General features: G+C 44.8%; 1 protein-coding gene across 6 annotated transcripts in view; it reads right to left on the reverse strand.

Moving 5' to 3' along the window:
* Positions 1-24152, reverse strand: part of LOC127008620 (solute carrier family 4 member 11-like) — a 168990-nt gene that overhangs the window by 51012 nt on the left and 93826 nt on the right. For 3 of the 6 annotated variants that reach the window (XM_050880860.1, XM_050880858.1, XM_050880859.1), the window contains exon 4: positions 14537-14741. In XM_050880860.1, coding sequence (XP_050736817.1) covers positions 14537-14741 — 205 coding nt within the window. Of the gene's footprint in view, positions 1-14536; positions 16394-24152 lie in introns of those variants that run through there. The other 3 variants (XM_050880856.1, XM_050880855.1, XM_050880857.1) reach the window with 3 other exon arrangements.

The following is a 24152-nucleotide window of genomic DNA, read 5'->3' on the forward strand; positions in this document are numbered from 1 at the left end:
CCTTTCTATCACATTTCCTTCCCTTCTCTTCCCTTATCTTTTCATCTCCCTTTCCTTCCCATCCGTTCCCCTTTTCTATCTCTCTCTCTCCCTCCCCTTCCTTTCCCTTAACTTTCCTTTATCTCTCCCTTCCCTTCCTCTCTTCACGTCCTTTCTCTCACACTTCCTTCCCTTCCCATCGCTTCTCTTCCCTTATCTTTTCATCTTCCTTTTCTTCTTATCCGTTTCCCTTTTCTATCTCTCTGTCTCCCTTCCCTTACCTCTCCCTCTTTCTCTCCCTCCCTTCACGTCAGCATGCCCTCTTACCTTCTTAACTGCCCCATTTACCTTACTGCACCTTCTTCCTCCCCATCTTCTCCCTCCTTCGCTCCCTTTCACACACACCATTAGCTCCATTTCCATTTTCCTCTCTTTCCTCCTTCCTTCCTTCGCCTTCCACCTCCTCCTCCTCCTCCTCCTCCTCAGCTTCGTCCTGCTTCTCTCCTAACTGTTTATTTATTTTTATTTATTCCGCTTGTTTCCCTCTCTCTCTCTCTCTCTCTCTCTCTCTCTCTCTCTAAATGTCCATATGTACCTTAAAATCTGCTCTCTCTCTCTCTCTCTCTCCCCCCACGACAATCATCATCACTAACCCCTCTTTTCCTCCTCCTCCTCCTCCTCCTCCTCCTCTTTACCTCTCTCTCTCTCTCTCTCTCTCTCTCTCTCTCTCTCTCTCTCTCTCTCTCTCACCGCCTCACAAAAAGACGAGAGAGATAGAGAGGACGAAAGGAGGAGGAGGAGGAGGAAGAAGAGGAGGAGGAGGAGGAGGAGGAGGAGGAGGAGGAGGAGTGATATAGTGACATATTTCACTCTTCGCTTCTCAGAAATACAATGATATATATTTCTCACTGTCCCGTCCTCCTCCTCCTCCTCCTCCTCCTCTCATCTCCCTGGTCCTCCTCCTCCTCCTCCTCCTCTCCGTCCTACTTTTTCTCCTCCAATTATTTTCCACTTTCTACCTTTACTCTTCCTCACCTCCTCCTCCTCCTCCTCCCCTCCCACCCTCCTCCTCCTTCTCCTCCCTCTATCATAACACTTCTCCTTTCCTTGCTCCAGTTCCTCCTCCTCCTTCTGCAACAAACTATCCTCCTCCTCCTCTTCCTCCTCTTACTCATACCTTCTTAGAACTCTTCCTCCTCCTCCTCCTCCTCCTCCTCCTCCTCCTCCTTTACTGCGTGTCTAGAGGATAAGACTCGGTGATGAAAAATGGAGAATGTGATTAAGAGCGAAGAAAAAGGAAAGAGCATTAGAGAAGGAAAAGATGGAGGAAAAAAGACTATAAAAAAAAAAAAAACCGCATGGCTGCATAGAATGAGAGAGATAAAGAATGAGAAGTCGAAGAGAGCGAGAGAGAGAGAGAGCGAGAGAGCGAGAGAGAGAGAGAGAGAGAGAGAGAGAGAGAGAGAGAGAGAGAGAGAGAATGGCTTTTCCGGCAGACATTAGTGCGCCCTAAGACATAACTCACCCACAGAACAAACAAACAAACAAACAAACGAAAGCTCCGCACACAAGACACTCCACACACACACACACACACACACACACACACACACACACACACACACACACACACACCGTAAAATCTTTTCTACATATGAAACGAAAAGTGAACGTATTGAAAAACCAACTTAAAATAATAATGTCAATACAATCTCAACGCTTTCATTCATTCATTGAAATATCCACCATAATCTTTAACCATTCACCTTAATCTCAAAGCATACTAACCCTTTTTACTGTAGAGGAAGCTGCTCAAGGGTAAAACTAAATAAACAAAAAGGCCATAGCACTGTGCCTATGAAAGTAGAATGGCCGAAAGAGAGGTCAATTTCGGATGGACTGAACGATTTTTACTTTTCCGATCACTCATTCACGTTCCTATCTCGTCCTATAAGTAAACGATCTCGACTTTTCAGCCACAACCTCCAGCCATTTATTCTGATCCTTGAAAGTGCAATGACTAAAGCATCCCGCGATCGTTTCTAGACCTCTTTCCGACCATATGCGACTCTTTCACATCAATATTTCACACCCAAGACCTTGTATACCCCGAGTCGCTGGGTTGTCGTGGCCCAGAGTCGGTAGTGTGAACGGACCCTAAGCGATATCAACCTTTTCATCGTAGACACGCAAATGAGACGCCAGCCATTCATTATAATAGAGTAAAATATGGAAACGATCTGCATTTTTTCAGCCGTTCAGTGTAATTTGTCATAATCTTCAGCCATTCAAAATTACAGTCTCGTGGTACAATTACACATAAATGACAAACACGCGAACCATTTATCCTGATCACGCAGCTTAATATATTTACGCGAAGACTCAGGTCGGTATTGTCAGATGCTTCCAACCCTCACATCAATTAATTCCAAAGGCCAAATAGGAGATCAGTCGCGTTCTCATGAGTGTTTCTTTTAGGTTCACAGTACAGAAGAAGCGTCAATCTATCAGAAGGGTCATAAATCTACCCCTGGAAATGCGCAAAACTCCTACGAAAGGCTTGTCAAATATGTGTACTGAGGTTAATAGTAAAGAAGAAGAGTAAAACTACTACCAGGGCCATAAAACTACCCCTGGAAATGCACAAAACTCCTACGAAAGCCTTGCCAAATATGTGTACTGAGGTTCATGGTACAGAAGAAGGGTCAAACTACTACCAGGGCCATAAAACTACCCCTGGAAATGCACAAAACTCCTACGAAAGCCTTGCCAAATATGTGTACTGAGGTTAATGGTACAGAAGAAGGGTCAAACTACTACCAGGGCCATAAAACTACCCCTGGAAATGCACAAAACTCCTACGAAAGCCTTGCCAAATATGTGTACTGAGGTTAATGGTACAGAAGAAGGGTCAAACTACTACCAGGGCCATAAAGCTACCCCTGGAAATGCGCAGAACTCCTACGAAAGCCTTGTCAAATGTGTGTACTTGGGAGCCGAAATGTTTAAAAATATGACCCTTAATGATTTCTCGGCAACTAATACGCCTTTTCTAAACACTAATATTTTCACTTTCTTTCCACCTGTTCGTTTAATCAAGCACCTGTTACCTGTCGCTGCACGGGCTCACGTTGGCTGGTGATTTGTGTTTGCATGCCTCGTCGTGTGACCTTGAAACTTGGGCGTTCATGCATCATCTTTGAGTCCGCCGATAATTCATTTGAAGGTCGCCAAGACAAAGGATAGCTTACAGCGCGCCCACTTCTCGTGATAAAGCTTCTCATCGCTTTATCTTACGACCAGAACATGTAAAAAAAAACTTCCAAATTCGTACCTGTCCCTCTCGTTCTATATAAAAAAAAACTTCCAAATTCGTACCTGTCCCTCTCGTTCTATATAAAAAAAACTTCCAAATTCGTACCTGTCCCTCTCGTTCTATATAAAAAAAAAAACTTCCAAATTCGTACTGGTCCCTATTTCGTTCTATAAAAATAAAAAAAATAAAATCTTCCAAATTCGTACGCGTCCCAATTTCGTTCTATAAAAAAAAACCGCTTCCAAATTCGTACTCGTCCCTATTTCGTTCTATAAAAAATAAAAAAAACTTCCAAATTCGTACTGGTCCCTTTCTCGTTCTATACCAGTCCTGTTATCCCAAACACGACTGGAATAAGTCAACAATAACGTCCCTATTTCGTAATATACATGTTAAACACGTTCATATCTCGTTCTATACATGCTCAAATAACACGTTCATATTCAGTTTCAAACATGCTCAAACACGTTACTCTCGTTCTCTACCTATCCAAACGCGTTCCTATCTCGTCCTACACTTGTTCACTTCATTCAAAACACGTCTGGAACATGAACAGTCTCCCCACATCAGCGGAGACACAGTAGAAGCAGAAGGAGGCGCAGCAGGAGGAGGAGCGCCGCACACAATCACGGGCGCCTAAACTTTGACGGAGTTATGGCGAAAAAATAAAAACTCAAGACGCGGGTGGATGATTGACTGAGCGGCGGCGGCGGCGGCATTCCAGAGCGGAGGTTGGCGGCGAGGTGTCCAAGTCCCGCCTGTTCGATTCCCTTGAGTGAGTGAGACGAGGCTAGACAAGTTTTCTTCCTCCCCTTCCCTCTCCCCCCTCACCACCACCATCATCTGCTGCATTTGCTCTTCCTGACCCCCTCCTTCTCCTCCTCCTCCTCCTCCTGCTGCTCCTCATCCTCCTTGCTCTTGTTCTTCTCCTCCTTTACTTCCTTTCTTATGTTCCTTTTTTCTCCTCTTCCTTGTTCTTCTTGTTCTCCTCCTACTCCTTTTCTTCCTCTTCGTGTTGCTCCTCATCCTCCTCTTTGCTCTTGTTCTTCTCCTCCTTTACTTCCTTTCTTATGTTCCTTTTTTTCTCCTCTTCCTTGTTCTTCTTGTTCTCCCCCTACTCCTTTTCTTCCTCCTCTTGTAACTCCCCCTCCTTTCTTCTGCTCTTTTTTCTCCTCTTCCTCCTTCTCCTCCTCGTTTTTCTTTTTCTCCTCCTCCTTTTCGTGTTACTCCTTTCTTCTGCTCCTTTTTCTCCTCTTCCTCCTTCTCCTCCTTGTTCTTCTACTCTTATCTTTCCTCCTCGTGTTACTCCTCTTTTTCTTCCTCTTCCTCTTCCTTCTACTCTTTATTCTCCTCCTGCTGCCAATGCTCTTCCTCCCCTTTCATTGCACCCAGAACGATTGGTTTATGTCATGACTAACGCGGCAGGTCATCCTTCGTTTACTGATCGCTCTTTGTTGACTGACGTTTGAAGGATCGCTTTTCGTTTAACTGAGCTTTCTTGGTTAAATGATTGTTCTTCGTTTTAACTGATGGTCCTTCGTTGACCGTCATCATCATTGTTCGTTAACTAATCACTCATCGTTACTCGTCCTTCGTTAACTTAAGTCTTTCGTTAGCTGATCGTTCTTTCAGGCTCCATAACTCTTAAGGAAACACACAAGCTATTAGTTGACTCTATACCTAATTATCACGGCTTCTCTTACGGCAAAGGAGGTGGCCAAGCGGAGGGTAAAACAATAACGAGAATCGAACCAACACAACTTGACTTCAAATGAGAATATTTTTTTGGTCACAGAGTAGTTACATGCGTCTTCAAAGCTACTCCTAGATGGAATGCTGAACTGTTTAATACTGACAGAAGGATTAATAAAAGCATTGAACTCTAAGCCTTTCGAAATTGACCTCTCTTCTGGACGCTTTGTTCTATACTCTTTCATAGGAGCAGTACTTAGTTGTTTTTTCGCTTTTTGAGAAGTTTTTTCTTTTGCTTTTTTTTTTTTTTTTGCTTTTTTTTGGCTTGTCTTTTTTTTCTTTTGCTTTTTTTGACTTGTTTTTTTGTCCTTAAGCCTCCCTTGTAAAAAAAAAGAACACTACACATCGTTAAAACACAAACCAGTAACATCTCTTTTCCATTCTCTCTCTTGCAAGGTACTCCAAGAATGAACTTTGAACTATATACTACTGACAGCGGGATTGATAAAGACACTGAACTAAAACAAACACAGCATCGCCATAACACGAACCAGCAACATCTCTTCTTCCATTCTCACTCTTATAACCGAACACTTTTCTTCCCTGGACGGCAGCGGACCAGGCGAAGGGCGAGTTAAACAAACGAGAAATAAAAAGCGAGCCAGACGCCGCTCCACCAAGGCTCAGAAGGCGAGTCCCGAATACCAAGAGGCGGCGATGGAGCGGCCGGCGCGGGGCTGAAGGCGCGGGGAGGCGGAGCACCCGACGAAGGCTCTCTGACGAAGGGTTTATGAGTCGACGGTTTGTTGATGCGTTTTGTTGTTACTTCTTTTGTGCTTTGGTTTATTTAGTTGTTTATTCGTTTGTGTATCTCCTCATTTAGTTGTTGTTTTCTTTTTTGTATTTGTGTTATCCAGTTCTTCTTTTGTGTGTTTATGAAGTCGACGGTTTGGTTTGTACGATTTGTCATTGATTCTCTAGTGATTGATTTTTGCATATATTTCGTTGCATGTTTATTTATTCACTCAGTTCATCCTTGGTATTTATTCATTTGTATACTGATTCATTTATTTCTATACCTTTATATATCTGTTCCTGAGTTATTTCTTTATTTCTACATTTATTCATTATTTTGTCAGTTCTTCCTTTGTATATCTATTTTTTTGGTTCTTTCTTCGTGTACTGATTCATTAAGTTCTTCTTTTCTATAGTTATTCATTCGGTTGTTCCATCAATAATTCCGATATTCCTTTGGAAATTAATTGTTCTTCCTTTGCATATTAGACTGGTATTATGAGACACTTTCGCTTCTCACATCAACTATTTCTAAAGTTCAAAGAGAGGGTCAATCAGGTCCTATTGAGTGTTTCTTTAGGTTCACGGTACTGAAGAAAGGTCATACTACCACCAGGGTCATAAAACTACTTCTGGAAATGCCCCGCTCTTAGGAAAGCCTTGTCAAATAGGTGAACTTGGGTGACGAAATGTTTAAAAATACGGCTTTTAATCTTCATTCAATTTTTCTTATGCGTCTCGATTTTCGTTAAACTATCAGCATTTTGTATATCATTCTCAGTGCATAGATATGGTCAACACATCCCTTCCCTTTCCACAATACTTGACCAGCTCAACACGTATACTTTATCGCTCTTTACTTCTCTTTTTTCCGTTCATCTAGTAACATTTCACCGATCATTCTCAGTGCAAAGACATAGTTCATACATCCCTTATCTTAATCCCTAACCTGCCGCTCACGTGCACTCCTATGTCATCTTCATCCCCCTCTCCTTAACTCCCTTTCACACACTCGCTCATTGCTTCTCTTTTCTCGTTCATCTAGTAACATTTCACCGATCATTCTCAGTGGAAAGACATAGTTCATACACTCCTTATCTTAATCCCTAACCTGCCGCTCACGTGCACTCCTATCAATCATCTTCATCCCCCTCTCCTTTAACTCCCTTTCCTACACCTTCCTTGGCAGAGCGAGCAAGCGTGTTTATTTGGCTTTATCCGTCACAATAATCCCTGCCGTGGAAACAAGAGAAAACGAGAAACACAAAACAAAACAAATAAAGGAGCGCTGGTTTGTGTTGTCTGTGTGTGTGTTTTTCCGCTTTACAGACAGCCACTCTCGTAGACGTCTCTCATTTCAGCCATTTACGTAACACCGTGAGAATGGGAAGCGAAAAAAAAAACACAACCAATGGGAAAAAAAGATACTGGCTTGGTTTTCTTTGATGTTATATTTGGGCGGTAACTCTTATGAATGTCTTTTCTTTATCTTTCCCAGCTATTGAAGTAACGCTGAGAGAGAGAGAGAGAGAGAGAGAGAGAGAGAGAGAGAGAGAGAGAGAGAGAGAGAGAGGTGAAAACAAAGGGAATGATGACTGACAGCGAGGGATTGAAGCTAACGGAGCGGTCGATGTATTTCAGGTTGGGGCAGGTTGAGACACGTTGCGGAACGCTACAGACCAAACCAGGTAACAGGGCGCTCCAAGGCTTCCCACCTGGCTATTGAGGTTAATTAGCGCGCTCATTTCGAAAGCAGGTATTTGCAAGAGTAATTATGGGCGCCTTTGACAACGGAGTAAAATTGTTTGGCGCTGTATCGCAAAGTCCCGCCGGTAAATAGCTAATAATCAAGGTGCAAATTATTAGTGTTATTTTTTTGTGTTTAACTCGACTATTATGTAAATCCAGGTGTGGGAGGGGAAGGTGTGTGTGTGTGTGTGTGTGTGTGTGTGTGTGTGTGTGTGTGTGTGTGTGTGTGTGTGTGTGTGTATGCAAAACAGAGAGAAAAGGGAGGAAAGATAAGGCTTGAAGGAGGAGGAGCTGGAGGAGGAGGAAGAAGATACGAAGGACGAAGGAAAAAAAAAAAAGAGGAAAAGTAAAGTACAGGAGAGAGGCAAACATTTGCGAAGGAGGAGGAGGAAGGAGAAAGAAGGGAGAAAAAAGAATAAGCGAAGAAGGAAGATGGGAGAAAAGGGATAAAGGAAGGGAATGGGTGAGGAAAGACGTGTTTTTCTTGAACGTGTAAAGACAAAATGAGACCCAAAAGATTCTGGGATATTATTCATGAAAGGGAAAGCAGGAGGGAGGGAAGGAGGGAGGGAGGGACAGAGAGAGAGAGAGAGAGAGAGAGAGAGAGAGAGAGAGAGAGAGAGAGAGAGAAAGGAGAGCGACAAGGTTAATCTAGAGTTGTTTTGACGACTGGTATTCCCCCCGGATGTCAACCCGAGATTTTGATGAGTTTTTGTTGCCTGATTTCAGATTTTTTTTCTCTCTCTCTCTCTCTAACTGCCTTTAACTTTCCTTAATTTACCCCATTCTCTTTCTTGTCTTGCTTCTCCTACTTCTCTACGTCTCTCTCTCTCTCTCTCTCTCCCGCTAATTAATCATCGCCACAATCCCTGAGTTCTGTGTGGACAGGTAACAGGATTGGAGCTACTCAATTTTCTACCTCACGAGATCATTAACCTTTTTTTTTTAACCAATTACGGGAGCTGGATATTTAAGGGCTGCACCGCGGGCCGCCATAATTCGGTTTGAGCTTCCTTTGTTTTCAGCCACCCTCCTCTATGCCACTCATGCCTCGGGGGGCCATGCTGGTCTGGGTGTATTCCGGCATCCGTGTAAGGTATTATCTGATATACACATTTATTATTTACTGCGACGTGCTTTATCTGATTTCCTTCTTTGTATACTCGTCCTCTCTCTAGATTCCCGTTAGCTAGTTCCCTTATCGCTGCCTTATCTTTCAAGCATGTTATCTTACGGTGAGTTTATAGTCAAAGGCAAAACAATATTACAAAACCAACTCTCCTGTTACAATCCCATATGAAGAATGTATAAGCTGAAATAATTATCAATCTTGTTTGTGTAGGTGTCTTAATACTCAACCCTTGAAAGAATTTAAACCACAGGAAGAGGGAAATGCCGGAGAAGGAAGCTGTTTCAGAGTTAACCAGTGAAAGGAATGCATGAGTGACGATACTGGTTGAATTCTTCCATTGTTTTGTCATACTGAGCCATGTCCTATTTTTTTTTTTTTTTACAGCAGAGATAGGTCAAGGGCAAAAACAACAACAACAAGGAAATACAGCCCACTAAACCTTACTCCAGACAAAAGCAAAAAGAACGAGAGGCCAAAACAGGTGGAGAGGCGTCTTGATACTCTCCTCAAGAAAGTTTAACAGGAGGATCTACAAGAACTCACTTATTTTGGGTAGACCGTCTTTACTAATTACTCTGTTCAAACTTTCATTCATTCCCCTACGGACTAGCCTTCTGTTTTAATATCTGATCTGCAAACGCACTTATTTTGGTACACTGTCTTCAATAATTACTCTTTCATTCCCTTCGTTACCCATATTCCATTGCTTAAGTATGATCTGCGGTGTCTATACAAGTTTTATTCATAGCTTTTCTTCCCCATGTTCTATTTCAACGTATTAATCTGCACTAGGTTCGTTAAGATCTGCAAACTCACTTATTATGGTACACTGTCTTCAATAATTACTCTTTCATTGCCTTCGTTACCCATATTCCATTGCTTAAGTATGATCTGCTGTGTCTATACAAGTTTTCATTCAAAGCCTTAATTCCCCATGTTCTATTTCAACGTATTAATCTATACTAGGTTCATTAATTACTATGTTCAAATTGTCATTCATTCCCCTACTGTCTCATGTTCTATTTCAACGTATTATCTGCACTATTTTCATTAATTAACTACGCACGTTTTCATTCATTGTCTTACTTCCCCCATGCTCTATAGTCAACGTATCTACACTAGCTTCATTAATTACTATGTTCAAACCTTCATTCATTCCCCTACTGCCTCATGTTCTAGTTCAACGTAGAATCTGCAGCGACTCCGCGACCCTCTTTCCTCTCCCTGCTAAGTCCTTTCTGCGTGTACTTCATCAGCCAGTCCATCCACTCCCGCGGCCTCCTCACTTTTAAAGCTCACTGGCTGGCCTCGACGCTCCACTCACGGACATGCCCTCCTCCGCTCCTCCTCCTCCTGACCACTCTCCGCTCCCTCACTCCCTTCCGCACTAACTTGGCTCTCTCTGCATGAGTCTCCATTGCTTTAACTTTTCGGAACGGTCTCTTCATGAAATTATTACATCGCTTTTAAATTTTGACACCTTTTTTAGTTTTTACTTTCATCACTCTTTTGTAATGTTCATAATGTTCTACCTTTAAGTTCCTTGCAGTATAGCTCCCACGTATATATAAAGAAACGGTATACTAATTATTGGCTCTTTGCAATGCTCTACTTTTTGAAGAGGTGTCATCATCAAATTATAATGTTGCTTCGAATGGTCGCGCTTGACATTTACTTCATCGATATATTCCTCAATGCTCTCTATATTGTTCTTTCTACCCTTCACTTCCTTGCAAAACAGCTTTCACGGTCATATAAAGAATCGGTATATCGATTACTGGCTCTTTGTAGTGCTTTAATATACTTCATCAATATATTCTTCTACCTTTCTTTCTTGCAAAACAGCTTTCACGGTCATATAAAGAATCGGTATATCGATTACTGGCTCTTTGTAGTGCTTTAATATACTTCATCAATATATTCCTCAATGCTCTCCATATTGTTCTTTCTACCTTTAGCTTCCTTGCAAAACAGCTTTCACGGTCAAATAAAGAATCGGTATATTAATTACTGGCTCTTTGTAGTGCTTTAATATACTTCATCAATATATTCCTCAATGCTCTCCATATTGTTCTTTCTACCTTTCACTTTCTTGCAAAACAGCTTTCACGGTCAAATAAAGAATCGGTATATTAATTACGGTCTCTTTGCAGTGCTCTAACATACTTCATCAATATATTCCTCAATGCTCTCTATATTGTTCTTTCTACCTTTCACTTTCTTGCAAAACAGCTTTCACGGTCAAATAAAGAATCGGTATATTAATTACTGCCTCTTTGTAGTGCTCAAACTTTTCAAATCTATTCCTTCATCAAATTACTGCAATGTCGCTTTCGAACGCTGTCAGTTTTTATACTTTCATTATTATCTCTCTCAACGCTCTTCATATTGTCTGATTCTTCTATATCAAGCTCTCTCTCAATGCATTCCATGTTGTCCTTTTCTACGTTATACTTCCTTGCCAAATAGTTTCCATGGTAACGTTGGAGAAAGAATCTGAATCTATTTCCAGTCCAAGATATCTATTAACATCACCTTCCTTTCGTCTTATCAAGCTGACGGACTTTCTAAATATTGGACGCCTTCCTTTCTATTCTGACATGACGCTCCTTCCTTCTTCACTCCCCTGCAAAACCGTTTCCTAGGTTAAATTAAGGAACCTATATATTTTCTTTCTAAGATACCAAATGACATCAACTTCCTTTCATGTTATCCAGTGGACAGACTTTACAAAATGAACATCTTCCTGTCTAATCTGCTATGACGGTTTTCCTTCCAAGATTCAACTTAACATCACCTTTCTTCTTTTCATATTAACAAGTGAACAAACTTTCTATAATGAACATCTTCCTGTCTATTCTGCTATGACGATTTTCCTTCCAAGATTCAACTTAACATCACCTTTCTCCTTTTCATATTAACAAGTGAACAAACTTTCTATAATGAACATCTTCCTTTCTATTCTGCTATGACGATTTTCCTTCCAAGATACAAAATTTACAACACATTTCTCCCTTTTATATTAACAAGCGGACGTACTTTCTATACTTAACGTCTTGCTATGTATTCAACTATAACGCTTGTCCTTCAAAGATACAAAATTTACAACACATTTCTCCCTTTTATATTAACAAGCGGACGTACCTTCTACACCCAACGTCTTGCTATGTATTCAAGGAGGAGGAGGAGGAGGAGGAGAGGGAGGAGGAAAACGAAGAGGAAGACACAAGAGCAGAGAGAGACTAAGAGAATGAGGATTAAGTAAAAGAAAAAAGTAAATCAGGGAAGAGCAGGAGGAGGAGGATGTGAAGGAGGAGGTTGAGGAGGAAAACGAGGAGAAAACAAAAAACCGGAGAACTAAGAGGGAAAGAGAATAATGATATGGAAGGAAAAAAAGAGAAAAAGGAGAACAGGTCAAGAAAAATAAGAATGAAAGTCGCAAAAAAAGGGAGAGAAAGAATAAAAAGATGCAAATTAACATCAACTTTATTTAGTCTTATCAAGCGGATGGACTATCTACGCGTACACTAACTTAACCTTTTCCTTTCTATTTTATTATGACGCTCCTCCTCTTCAGCGTTATCAAATTATCGTACTCAGCCACATCGCATTTTTCGGTTTTTGACTTACAGCTATAGGAAAACAAACACCAACAAGTAACGCTTTGAACGATAACTTCACCTAGAATCGCGTTATCTGTGTGGCTACGAAAGTTTTGGGCCCTGGAACTGATGAATGCGATGTTTTGAGTACGATAATATGGTAACGCTCCTCCTCCTCCTCCTCCTCCTCCTTCGCTGTCCACTCGCAACAACCACTCCCGCCCAGAGCCTCTCCTAACTCACTCAGCCCTGGCCTAGCTCCATCCCCCTCCTTTGTTTATTCCCGAACTCCATAAACCTCTCTAGTACTGTTGACTGGGCAGCCCCTAAGTCCTGCCCGCCTGCTCTATATCCGTCAGTGAAATAACAACAACGACGCATAGGAGACAGGGGGGAGGAGGAGGAGGAGGAGGAAGACACAAGACCAGAGAGAGAATAAGGGAATGAGGATTAGGTAGAAGAAAAGCAAATTAGGGAAGAGAAGGAAGAGGTTGAGGAGGAAAACGAAGAGGAAAAAAAAGAAAGAAAAGGAGAATTAAGAGACACTAGAGCATGGAAGAAGGAAAAAGAATAATGATTGGGAAAAAAAAAAGAGAATAAGGGGAAAATGTCAAGAAAAATAAAAATGAAGGGAGGAAAAAAGGAAAGAAAGAATAAAAAGAAATAAAAGGAGTTAAATCTAGGAGTAACACGATGAGAGAGAGAGAGAGAGAGAGAGAGAGAGAGAGAGAGAGAGAGAGAGAGAGAGAGAGAGAGAGAGAGAGAGAGAGAGAGAGAGAGAGAGAGAGAGTTAGGTAAGGCAAGACAGGGAAAGAGATAAAGAGCGAGCGAGAGCAAGAGCAAGAGAGAGAGAGAGAGAGAGAGAGAGAGAGAGAGAGAGAGAGAGAGAGTTGTTGACTGGCTATCGCTGTGGTCGGTATCCAGCGTCAAATTTAGTGTGCCTCGCCCGAGCCACAGAACCACGGCCGGGGCCTTAGACTGAGCCGAGCCGATCGTGTTTACCGCGTGGCTCCTCCTCCTGGCTACTGGGGGGGAAGAGGGGGGGGATGAAGAAGGGGGGGAAGAAAGAAGAGGGAAGGGGGGAGAGACAGGAGAAGATGAGGGGAGTGGGAAGAGAAGGCGCAAGATGAGGTGAGGGAGGGAAGGAAGAAGTGGGGAGGTTGCAGGAGAGAAGGGGAAGGAGGGAGGGAAAAGGGGGAAGCACGGAAGGGAAGGGAGAGGAGAGTCGGAAGAGAAGGGGAAGATGAGGGGAAGGGGGAGAAGGAAGGGGGGGAGGAAAGGGTGAGGAAGAGGAAGGGGGAGAAAGAGGAAGGTGGGAGGAAGAGGAAGGGGGAGGGGGGAGTGAAGGGGAGAGTAAGGGGAGGGTGAAAGACATTGTACACTGGAGCACTTTGGTATGCACTCTCTCACACCTCCCCTCGCTCCTCCCCTCGCTCCTCCTCCTCCTCTTCCGCCTCCTCCTCCTCGCCCCTTCCTCCCTCTCGTGGCATTCCTACAACTACTTCTAATAAAATTAATAATAACAATAATAACAATAAAAATAATAATAATAATAATAATAATAATAATAATAATAATAATAATAATAATAATAATAATAATAATAATAATAATAATAATAATAATAATAATAATAATAATAATAATAATAATAATAAAACCACTACTGTTACTGCCCCTACCACCACCACCACCACAACTACTGCTACTTGTTCTGTACTGCTGCTGCTGTTCTTACTACTACTGTTCCTGCTCCTGCTACTTCTACTAATAAGTTCGTACACGGTGGTGGCAACAGACTGACTCACGCACTCACGCACTTACTCGCCACTGCAGGCACACACACCCCAGCAACACACTCGCCACACTTGATCGCTTGTAGAGAAGTGTTGACACCCAGATACACACACACACACACACACACACACACACACACACACGCGTGCGAACACACATGTACACATACGGATATTTCCATTGACACACACACACACACACACACACACAAACACACACACACACATATATATATGCACACACACACACACACACACACACACACACACACACACACACACACACACACACACACACACACCCGTGTACGTGTGCCCCTGTGCACCAAGTATCCCGTGACTTATCGACTGTCCGCGCCGCGCCTTGCTGCCGTCCCCGCCCCGGGCAGCCCCGCGGCGGGGACGGCACCTCGGCCCGGCACTCAGCCGCCCCAGCTCAGCCTCCGGCGGGCGTCAGGCGCACACAGGTACTCACAGGTGTCGTGGGTGAAGAGGATGGACTTGGCCTCGGCGACGGAGCAGAGCGGCTCGTCCTGCTCCAGCAGCTTGGTCAGCAGCAGGTCACAGATGCCCTCCAGAGAGGTCTCAGCCACGTCCAGCACCAGCGTCGCCTGCGACAGGAAGTGCGCGATGTCCATGGAGGCGCGGACCTCCGACCCGAAGTCCTTCATGGGCACCTTCTGTTGGGAGGAGGCGAGCAGGTTGGTCATCGCCTCGCTCACCGGCCGCAGGGGCGCCGAGTGCCCCATTTCCGGAGGAGGGGAGGGGAGGAGGGGGGCGGTGGAGGAGGAGGTGGTCATGGGGGTGGAGGTGGGGGGCACCGCGGGGGACTGGCTGACGCTACAACTGTTGGCTGCCCCTTGACCGCCGCCGGCCCCCATGGAGGTCATCTCCACTGCCACCGAGGGCGCCGCAGCCCGCCGGTTGATGCCCGCCCCGCCGGGGGGCATCTCGCTGCTGCCGTGACGGCTGCCGGGCGCCGAAGCGGTGCTCTGCCACGAGCCGTACAGAGCCGCGTACGGCAGCGTGAGAGAGCAGCGCCGCGTGGCCGCTGCCGCCGCCGCCACCGCCTCGCTGGTCAGCGGTTTCTTCTTGATGGCGTGCGGCGGCGGGGGCAGCGCGACCACCAGGCCGCACGGGTCTGTGTGGCATGAGCTGCGCCGCTTGCGTCGGGCCTCCTGGGGGAGGTGCGGCACCGAGGTGGACGGGATGGAGTGGGAGCGGGAGTTGTTGGCGCTGGAGCAACGCTCCTCCTCGAGCTCCTCACTCTCCTGCTCCTCCCTCACAGGCGGCCACTCCTCGGCCATCCCGGCCGCCCCGCCCGACCCACCCCGCTCCTCGCGGCCCCGGAAAAGCCCCAGCACGGCCGCCAGCGAGTGCTGCCGAATGAGCCGGTGGGGCGGGGGCAGAGGCCGCGGGGCTCGAGGTGGATGGCTGGGCCCGCCCCGCCCCGGCCCGCCCGTCCCTAGCTTTGCTGGTGCCGAGGACGCTGGGGTCGGGACCGCAGGGGCGGGGGTGAGGGACGAGGAGCCGCGGGTTCTGGCCAGCAGAGGACTGTGAGGGGACGAGGCGGGGGACCTGCGTCCTGAGCTGGGCGAGGGGCTGGAGGGGGGCGGGGGCAGCCTGGGCAGCTCGGACCGCGGGGGCAACGGAGAGGTTTTGGGCGAGGTAGAGCTCGAGGGCAGGGGCTGGGTGGGTCCCGCGGGCGGAGGAGGCCCAGGGGGCCGCGGGGGAGCCCCAGGGGGCGCGGCAGACACAGCGGCCCGCAGCACCATCTCGCTGGCCACGCCGTCCTCACCGACCGGCGCCGGCCGCCCACATCCTTCTCGCGCCACACTCTGCACCACACTGGCCGCCGCCCGCCGCCCGCCGCCCGCGCCGCGCACTCGCCGCCCTCGCGCACCGGCCCTCACGCCCGTAACCCATTCACTCCGCGTCGACCCACGCCCGACCCACGGCGCCCCGCCTCGCGCCATTCACGCCCCACCGCTCGTCGCGTGCCCCGAGGCCGCCACGTGGCCGGACCCGATGGCCACGGGGGCCATGCAACCCTAGAGTCGCACGTGCCCGGCCGAGTGTCGGGCGTGGTGGCCCCGCACCCTGCTGCCTCGGCGCCGCTGCCGCCACCACGGCCAGCCACACCACCGACAAGCCCCAGAGTGCCCCGCTGCCCGCCCGGGGGTGGGGGGTGGGGGTGGGGAGAAATTAACACGCGAGGGAGTCTACACCCGGCGGGGAGGAGGGAGTAGGATGGGGGAGAGGCTGAAGAAAAATGGAAGGGAAGAACAGGGAGGGGAAGGCTGAGAAGGAGGGAGAAGAAGGGGGGCAAGGTAAGGGAGTGACGACAGGCGGGGGAGAGCGGCGCGGGAGGCGAGAGGGGAGAGGAGAGGAGGGGGAGAGGATTGAAGGAAAGAGGAGAAAAATAGAGGGGAGTAGGAAAGGGGAACGAATGGAAAGGAGGAAGGAGGGGAGTAAGAGAGGTGAATATGGTACAAGAGGAACATGAAAAAGAGAGGAGAGGGAGGGAATAAGAGGAATGGAGGGGAGACTATGAAAGAGAGAGGAAGAGAGGCGAGAGGTCAGGGGTTAGAGGAACGCTGGGGAGGGAGGGGAAGCAGGAAGAGGGGAGGAGGTGAGAGGGGAGGAGGAGAGAGGGGAAAGGAGGCCGAGGGGAAGAGAGGAGAGAGCGGGAGGAGAGACGGGACAGGAGGTGGAGGAAGGGTGGGAAAAAGAGGAGGAGGAGGAGGGGGAGGAGGAGGGACTACTAAGAATGACGCAAAATCATGGAGTTGAACGGTCGGCCGACGAAACCCGAACACAGACGCTGATGATGACGATGATGCTGTCTTGTCACGGTACTGCTATGCGAGAGAGAGAGAGAGAGAGAGAGAGAGAGAGAGAGAGAGAGAGAGAGAGAGAGAGAGAGAGAGAGAGAGAGAGAGAGAGAGAGAGAGAGAGAGAGAAACACAAGGCTAACTGACCTGGATATAACCTAACATCCAATGTGAATGTTTGAAGTGTTTGTGTTGAAATACACACACACACACACACACACACACACACACACACACACACACACGTACCCAGAATGCATCGTGCCGTGTTTACAAGTGACGTCACAACACAACACACCCCAGTCACTGTTGCTGTTGTTGTTGTTGTTGTTGTGTAACTGGTTTGTGAGGTTGATTTGTTTGTGTTTCGTGTGTTCGACTACAAACCACTGTCTTCCTCCTCCTCCTTCACGGACTAAGAAAAAAAAAAGTTGTGGAGTGGTGAAGGAGGAGGAAGAGGAAGGAAAGAGCCGGTGGGGAGGGAGGGCGTGTAGGAGGGAGGGAGGAGATGGAGGAGAGGGAGGGAGGAGAGTATGAAAGGGAGCAGAGGAATGAGGAAGGACTTAGTGAAAAAGTGCGTAAGTATTAAAATGCGATAACTTGAGATGAATGAATGGGTGGGGGAAGGGAAGGGAACGAAAGGGAGGCGACGGTACGGTTAGGTAAGGGAAGGGAAGGGACGGGAGGGGAAGGGAGGGGAGGGGAAAGGAAGGGAAGGGAAGGGAAGGAAATGGATGGGAAGGAAAGAGAAAAGATAAGGACGGTTAGGTTAGGAAAGGGAAAGAAAGGGATGGGAAAGGAAAGAAAGGAAAGAAAGGGAGGATAAGGGGAAAGAAGGAAAGAGAAGAGAGGGGAAAGGAAGGGAAGATAAGGGAAAGGAAGGAAAGAAAAGTGAAGGGAAAAGAAGGGAAATGAAAGGAAGGGAATGTTAGATAAGGGAAAGGAAAAGAATAAAGGTAATTGAAGGAAAAGAAAATGCATGCAAATTGTGAGGATGAAAATGAGGTTGACGATACACCAAACAAAGGAAGGAGAAAAGAAAGGGAGGAAGAAGGGAAGGAAGGAAGGAAGATAAACAAAACAGGACGAAAGGATAAAAATAAGGACAGGAAACATAGGAAACATGAAGGAAAGGGAGGGACGGAGGGAAGAAGGGGGGGAAGGGTGGAAGGATGCAGGAGGGAGAGGGAGGGCGGAAGGACAGGAGGGAGAGGGAGGGAGTAAGGGAATGGAGTGAAGGGAGGGCGGGAGGGAGGGAGGGAGGGCAGTCTCTGATCAATAAGATAACGTCTGCGTGGGTGTTTTCCTCCCTCCTTCCCTCCCTCCCTCCGCCCCCCCCCCGCCCCAAAAGTTTCCTCCAACACCCAATATTTCCCTCCATCCCTCCTTCATCTCTCTCTCTCTCTCCTTCTCTCTCTCACTTTCCTTCCATCCACTTACTTCCATCATACATTAATACCTCTCCCCCTACCCCCCCCCCTCTCTCTCCCTCTCTCTTTTTCTCTCAAACACACACACACACACACACACACACACACACACACACACACACACACACACACACACATTACTCCCAGTTCTCCATGACTCTCGGGTGCCTTCAGTCTGGGGGCACACACACACACACACACACACACACACACACACACACACACACAGGTAAGAAATGTGGGTGGAGGATTCCTGACGTCATTCTGTTCTGACGTAACCACTACACTTGATACGATGCAGAGAGAGAGAGAGAGAGAGAGAGAGAGAGAGAGAGAGAGAGAGAGAGAGAGAGAGAGACTATCACATCATTACCGGGATAATTATGTAGATGAAGACAACGACTTAAAAACCACAAACAAATTAGAAAGAGAAATCGTTACCGAGTGAGAGAAAATAAAGGAAGGGAGACTAAAGAAAACGAGATTGACGAAAAGGTAAAAAAAAAAAAGGAAATAAATGTCACGGAAGACTACGGAAAATGGAAGACAAAGAAGAAAAGTGAAAATAAAAGAGGGAAAACAAATTAAGTGAAAGGTGAAAGAGGAAAAAAAATGGTGAAGATAAAAAAAGAACAAATTAAGTAAAAAAAAAAATAATAGTACTGTTATATAATTTCTTGGCTATTTACCAAGAGAGAGAGAGAGAGAGAGAGAGAGAGAGAGAGAGAGAGAGAGAGAGAGAGAGAGAGAGAGAGAGAGAGAGAGAGAGAGAGAGAGAGAGAGAGAAAGGAAATTTCCTCCACGCATCTCCCTCCAAAACCTCGTCACGTGACAAAGTTTTGTTTTGTCCAGTGATGAAGGAAGTAAAGGAGGGAGGGAGGGAGGGGAGGAGAGAGTGAAGGAGAGGGTAAGGAGAGGAGGGATGTAAGAGAAAGGTTCCGAGGTAAATCGTGCGGAGGAGGAGGAGGAGGAGGAGGAGGAGGAGCGTATGGGAGGAAGGAGAGTGGATACGGGAGGTAAGGAGAAAAGAATGAGAAAGGTTAGAGTGGAGGAGAAATGAGTTGAGAAAGGGAAGGAGAGATAGAGAGGGATGGATGGAAGGTAGGGAGGACGGAGAGAGGGATGGAATAGAGGGCAGAAATGGAAAAATAGAAGAAAAAAGGGAGAAAGGATGGAGAGAAGGATGGAGGGATGGAAGGATCGACGAAAAAGGAAGATGAGTGGAAAGAAAGACTGAGATAAAAGGAAAGAAGGAAGGAGGAAAGGAAGGATGAATGGAGAGAAACATGGAAGCAAGTGAGAGATGAATGGAAGGAGAGAAGGATGGAGGAAAGGATGGAGGGAAGAGGAGGATGATTCGACTCTTCATTTGATCGATAAGATTTTGGCTTCACTACAACTTTCTCTCTCTCTCTCTCTCTCTCTCTCTCTCTCTCTCTCTCTCTCTCCTTCAATTTCCCTCTTCTCTTACATTCCTTTTATTTTGTCCTCCTCCACTTCCCTCTCATCAGCGCTTGTCTTTTTCTCTTCCCCTTCTATCCTCCTCTCCTCTCCTCTCCTCTTCCTCCTTCTCTTCTACCAGTGTCCTTTTTTTCAATTTTTCTTATTCAATTATTTTCTTTCTCTTCCTTACTACACTTCCTATCTCATCTATTCTTCTTGTATTTTTCTCCTAACTTTCCTCTTTCATCCTATTTTTCATTTTTTTCACTCATTCTCTTTCCTCTTTTTTATCCTTTTATTTTATCCTGCTCTTCCCCTCCTTTATTTTCTCTTTAACTGGCTTTTAATTTAACTTTTTTCTATCAATTTTTACTACTTTTTTTTTTACTTCATTATCTCTTTAAACACCTACTTTCTTTCTATTATTTTTCATCTTTATTTGGTTACCCTTCTTCCATCCTTTTCGTGTTTTCTTCGTTTATTCTTTATTGTAACTATTCTCATTTATCATCTCTGTTCTTGACCTACTTTCATATTTCCTTCTTCTAACCTCTATTGTTCTCTCTTCTTATTCCTTTCCTCTCCTACTTTTATTTCCTTTTTCTCTCTCTCATTTTATCTCTCCTTTTCCTCTTTCGTCTTTCATTCTTTGTCTATTCCCATTTTCCTTCCCTCTTTTTTCCCCTCATCTCTTACCGTCCTCTCTCTCTCTCTCTCTCTCTCTCTCTCTCTCTCTCTCTCTCTCTCGCTTGGAGCTGTTTCCTCCAGGTCTTAGAAATGGCGTGAGGGAGAGTGGGCGAGCGAGAGTGAGAGAGAGAGAGAGAGAGAGAGAGAGAGAGCGAGAGAGAGAGAGAGGATGCAACAAAGGTTTTCCTGATATTTTGAATGACAATGATGATGATGATGATGAAAATAATAATAGTAACAATAACAATGAGAGCGAGAACGAGAGAGAGAGAGAGAGAGAGAGAGAGAGAGAGAGAGAGAGAGAGAGAGAGAGAGAGAGAGAGAGAGAGAGAGAGAGAGAGAGAGAGAGAGCACGTGGTCGCATCCCTTGGCCGAGTCACCCACATTAGAGAGAGGGGAAAGAGGGAGGGAGAGAGAGAGGGAGAGAAAAGGGGGGAGAGAGGGGAGAGAGCAGGGGGGAGGGAGGGAGAGGTGCCGTGAACTGGGTCAGATCAATACACCAGTGGAGTGTCGGTGTGTCAGGCAGGGAGGGAGGGAAGGAGAAGGAAGGTCAGGGAGAGCGGGAGGGAAGGTCATAGAGAAAGCGAGGGAGGGTTGGAGGGAAGGGAGGGAAGGTCAGGGAGGAGGATGGTACGGAAAGGTAAGTTCTGGGACAAATTCGCGGAAGGAAGGAGACATGGGAGAGAAAGGAAGGTCAAAAATGGAGGAGGAGGAGGAGGAGGAAGAGGAGGAGGAAGCACAAGAAAGGAAGAGAGGAAACAAAGAGGGAATAAAGGAAAGAGGTATAGAGAAAAAACGATGATAACTCCTATACAAAAAAAATTACAAATGGAAAAGGATAAAAAGGAAGGAAAAGGAGGAGGAGGAAGAGGAGGAATAGACACAAGAAAGGAAGAGAGAGGAAACAAGGAGTGAATAAAGGAAAGAGGAATAGAGAAAAAACGATGATAACTCCTATACAAAAAAAATTACAAATGGAAAAGGATAAAAAGGAAGGAGGAGGAGGAGGAGGAGGAGGAAAAGAAACAAAGGAATAGAGGAAGGAGAAGTGAATGAAGGGAGAGGAGATGGAGGAAAACCGCGGTAATTTCCATACACAAGCAAGGTCAAACGAAGAGAAGGAATGGAAAGGAAGGAGACCGAAGAAGAGGAACAGAAAATAAAGAAACAGGAAATAAAGAGAAATAAAAGAAAAAAATATAATGAAAAGGCAAAGGACACAAGGAATAAAAATAACGAGATATGTAAAAGAAATAAAGAAGGAATAGGGGAAACTTGTGATAATTTCTATATAACATGAAGTGGAGGAAAAAAGGAGGAAATGAAATGAGAAGGAAAGACAGGAGGAGCAGAAATAGAGGAGGAAGATGATAAGGTGATAATTTCAATAGTAAGAAGTGGAAAAAGAAGAGAGAGAGGAGCCAGAAGTGGAGGAAAAAGAGGAAGAAATGAGAAGGAAGGAGACAGAAAATGGACAGAGGAACTAAGATAAAGAGAGGAAGAGGGAAAAAACGAATAAAGGAAAGAGGGGTGAAGGAAAAAAACGGTGATCATTTCTATATAAAGTTAAAAGAAAAAAAAAGATTTGAAAATGAAAAACGAAAAACAGAAGAAACAGGGATAGACATAAAACGGAACAAAAGAAATAAGGAAAAGGGGGAGAAGGAAAACCGATAATCATACACATACAAAAAAGAAGGTAACACGTGGAAAAGAAAAGGAAGAAGAGAAAATAGGAAACAAAACAGAGGCCGAAGGAAAGGAAAAAGAGGAATAAAGGAGAGGGGGGATAAAATAAAAGAACGGTGATCATATCTATATAAAGAATGGGAGGAAAAAGAGAAAGAAATTGAAAGAAAAACGCAAATAACAGGGGGAACAGAAATAGAGGTGAGGAAGAGAAGAAGGAAAGTAACAACGAAATAAAGAAAAGTAATCATATTTGTATAAAGAAGAAAAAAAACTAAAGAAAATGAAAAGAGCAGGAAGAACAAAGATAGACGAAGAGACGAAGTGAAGCAAATAAAGGAAAAGAAGAAGACAGAAAAAAAGAGCAACAAAAATCAAGAGAGAGAAAGGAAAGTAAAAAAGAAAAAAAGAGAGAGAAAGGGAAATTGAGGAAACCAAGGAAAGTGGGCGGGATAAAGGAAACCAGTGATCATTTCTCTAAGCCTTCACGGGGGTTTAACCTGTAGAGATTCCTGTTCACGGGAGGGTAAAAGTAGCCTTGAGGGAGGGAGGGAGGGAGCCGTGGAGGGAACAGACGGAGGGAAGGGACTGGCGGCGAGTCTTTAGCTTAGTCGGCGCTGTGACAACCCCGTGCGGCCGTCCTCTGTGACCCAAGAGAAAACGTTAACTTCCCGCCTCTAAGGGATCACTAACTTGAGTCGAGGGATACCGCGGGGCCCTACACGATTTATTTTCTACATATGTAAGTATTGGCAAAAATGTCATGCCCTACTTAGAGGAAAAATGATGATACCCGTGTCTTGGGCTCGCAAAAAAAGGAGTTATTCGGGGCTCCCAGACACTATATTTTCTTGGTGTATACGCAAAAAAATACCGTAGAGGAAAATACATTAAAAACAGTAAATTATGATCAAAAACACATGAAAAAGAGATAAAAAAGGTCCCTAAGTGATTTTTTTTTTAGTAAACGAAATCATTTAAAGTACTAAGGGCAATTTTCTTTGGTGATGAAAAAGCTTCCTTAAGTAGAAAATTCGTGAAAAGTTGAATAAAAGTAAAAATTGTCATGTTAAGTGAATGTAAGGTTAACTTGTTTAGCCAATAAATAATACTACAATGACACTACACAAAAACAAGCTAAATCTAATCTTCATTATAAAAACAGCTGAAGGGGAAAAAAAGTCAATATATGCATTAATTAGTAAAAAAAATAGTGGGAAAAATAGTTAAATCGTTTACACAATGATTCACAAAAAGGTCATCATTAGTTTTAGTACTGAAAAATGTTAATAAATAGAAACATCAATAAAAGCAAGAAATATTAGTCATCAAAAATACATGTAAATACTGGAAAAAAGTTAAATTGATGAGACTGACACAAAAAAGACTTATTATTCTTATGTGTAGAAAAATATCACTACACAGAAAAAAATCAATGTCAGAATTATCTAGCCATTGAAAATACACAATAGTTGAAAAATATTCGATTCGTTAAGACTAATATATAGCAGAACAAGCTTAATATCACTTCTTTCTTTACGTTGATGAAAGGATAAGATAAGTAAAAAATCAACATCAGAATTATCTAGCCATTGAAAATACACAAGTTGAAAAATATTTGATTCGTTAAGACTAATATAGAGCAAAACAAGCTTTACATCACTTCTTTCTTTACGTTGATGAAAGGATAAGATAAAAAAAAATCAACATCAGAATTATCTAGCCATTGAAAATATATAATGGTTGAAAAATATTTGATTCGTTAAGACTAATATATAGCAAAACAAGCTTTACATCACTTCTTTCTTTACGTTGATGAAAGGATAAGATAATTGTCAGGACTTAGAGCCGATTTCACAGTCCAACACAGTGTCTTCGTAACAGCCCGAACCAAACTATAGAATCCCATACAATCCAAAATGGGGAGGTCTTCGATGCCACACTAAATACACAAGACTTTTCTAGTATAGTTTCATCAAATTTGTGAACTTAAATATAAACACTATAC

Source organism: Eriocheir sinensis, chromosome 38 (assembly GCF_024679095.1).
Source record: "Eriocheir sinensis breed Jianghai 21 chromosome 38, ASM2467909v1, whole genome shotgun sequence".
Taxonomy (NCBI): Eukaryota; Metazoa; Arthropoda; class Malacostraca; order Decapoda; family Varunidae; genus Eriocheir; species Eriocheir sinensis.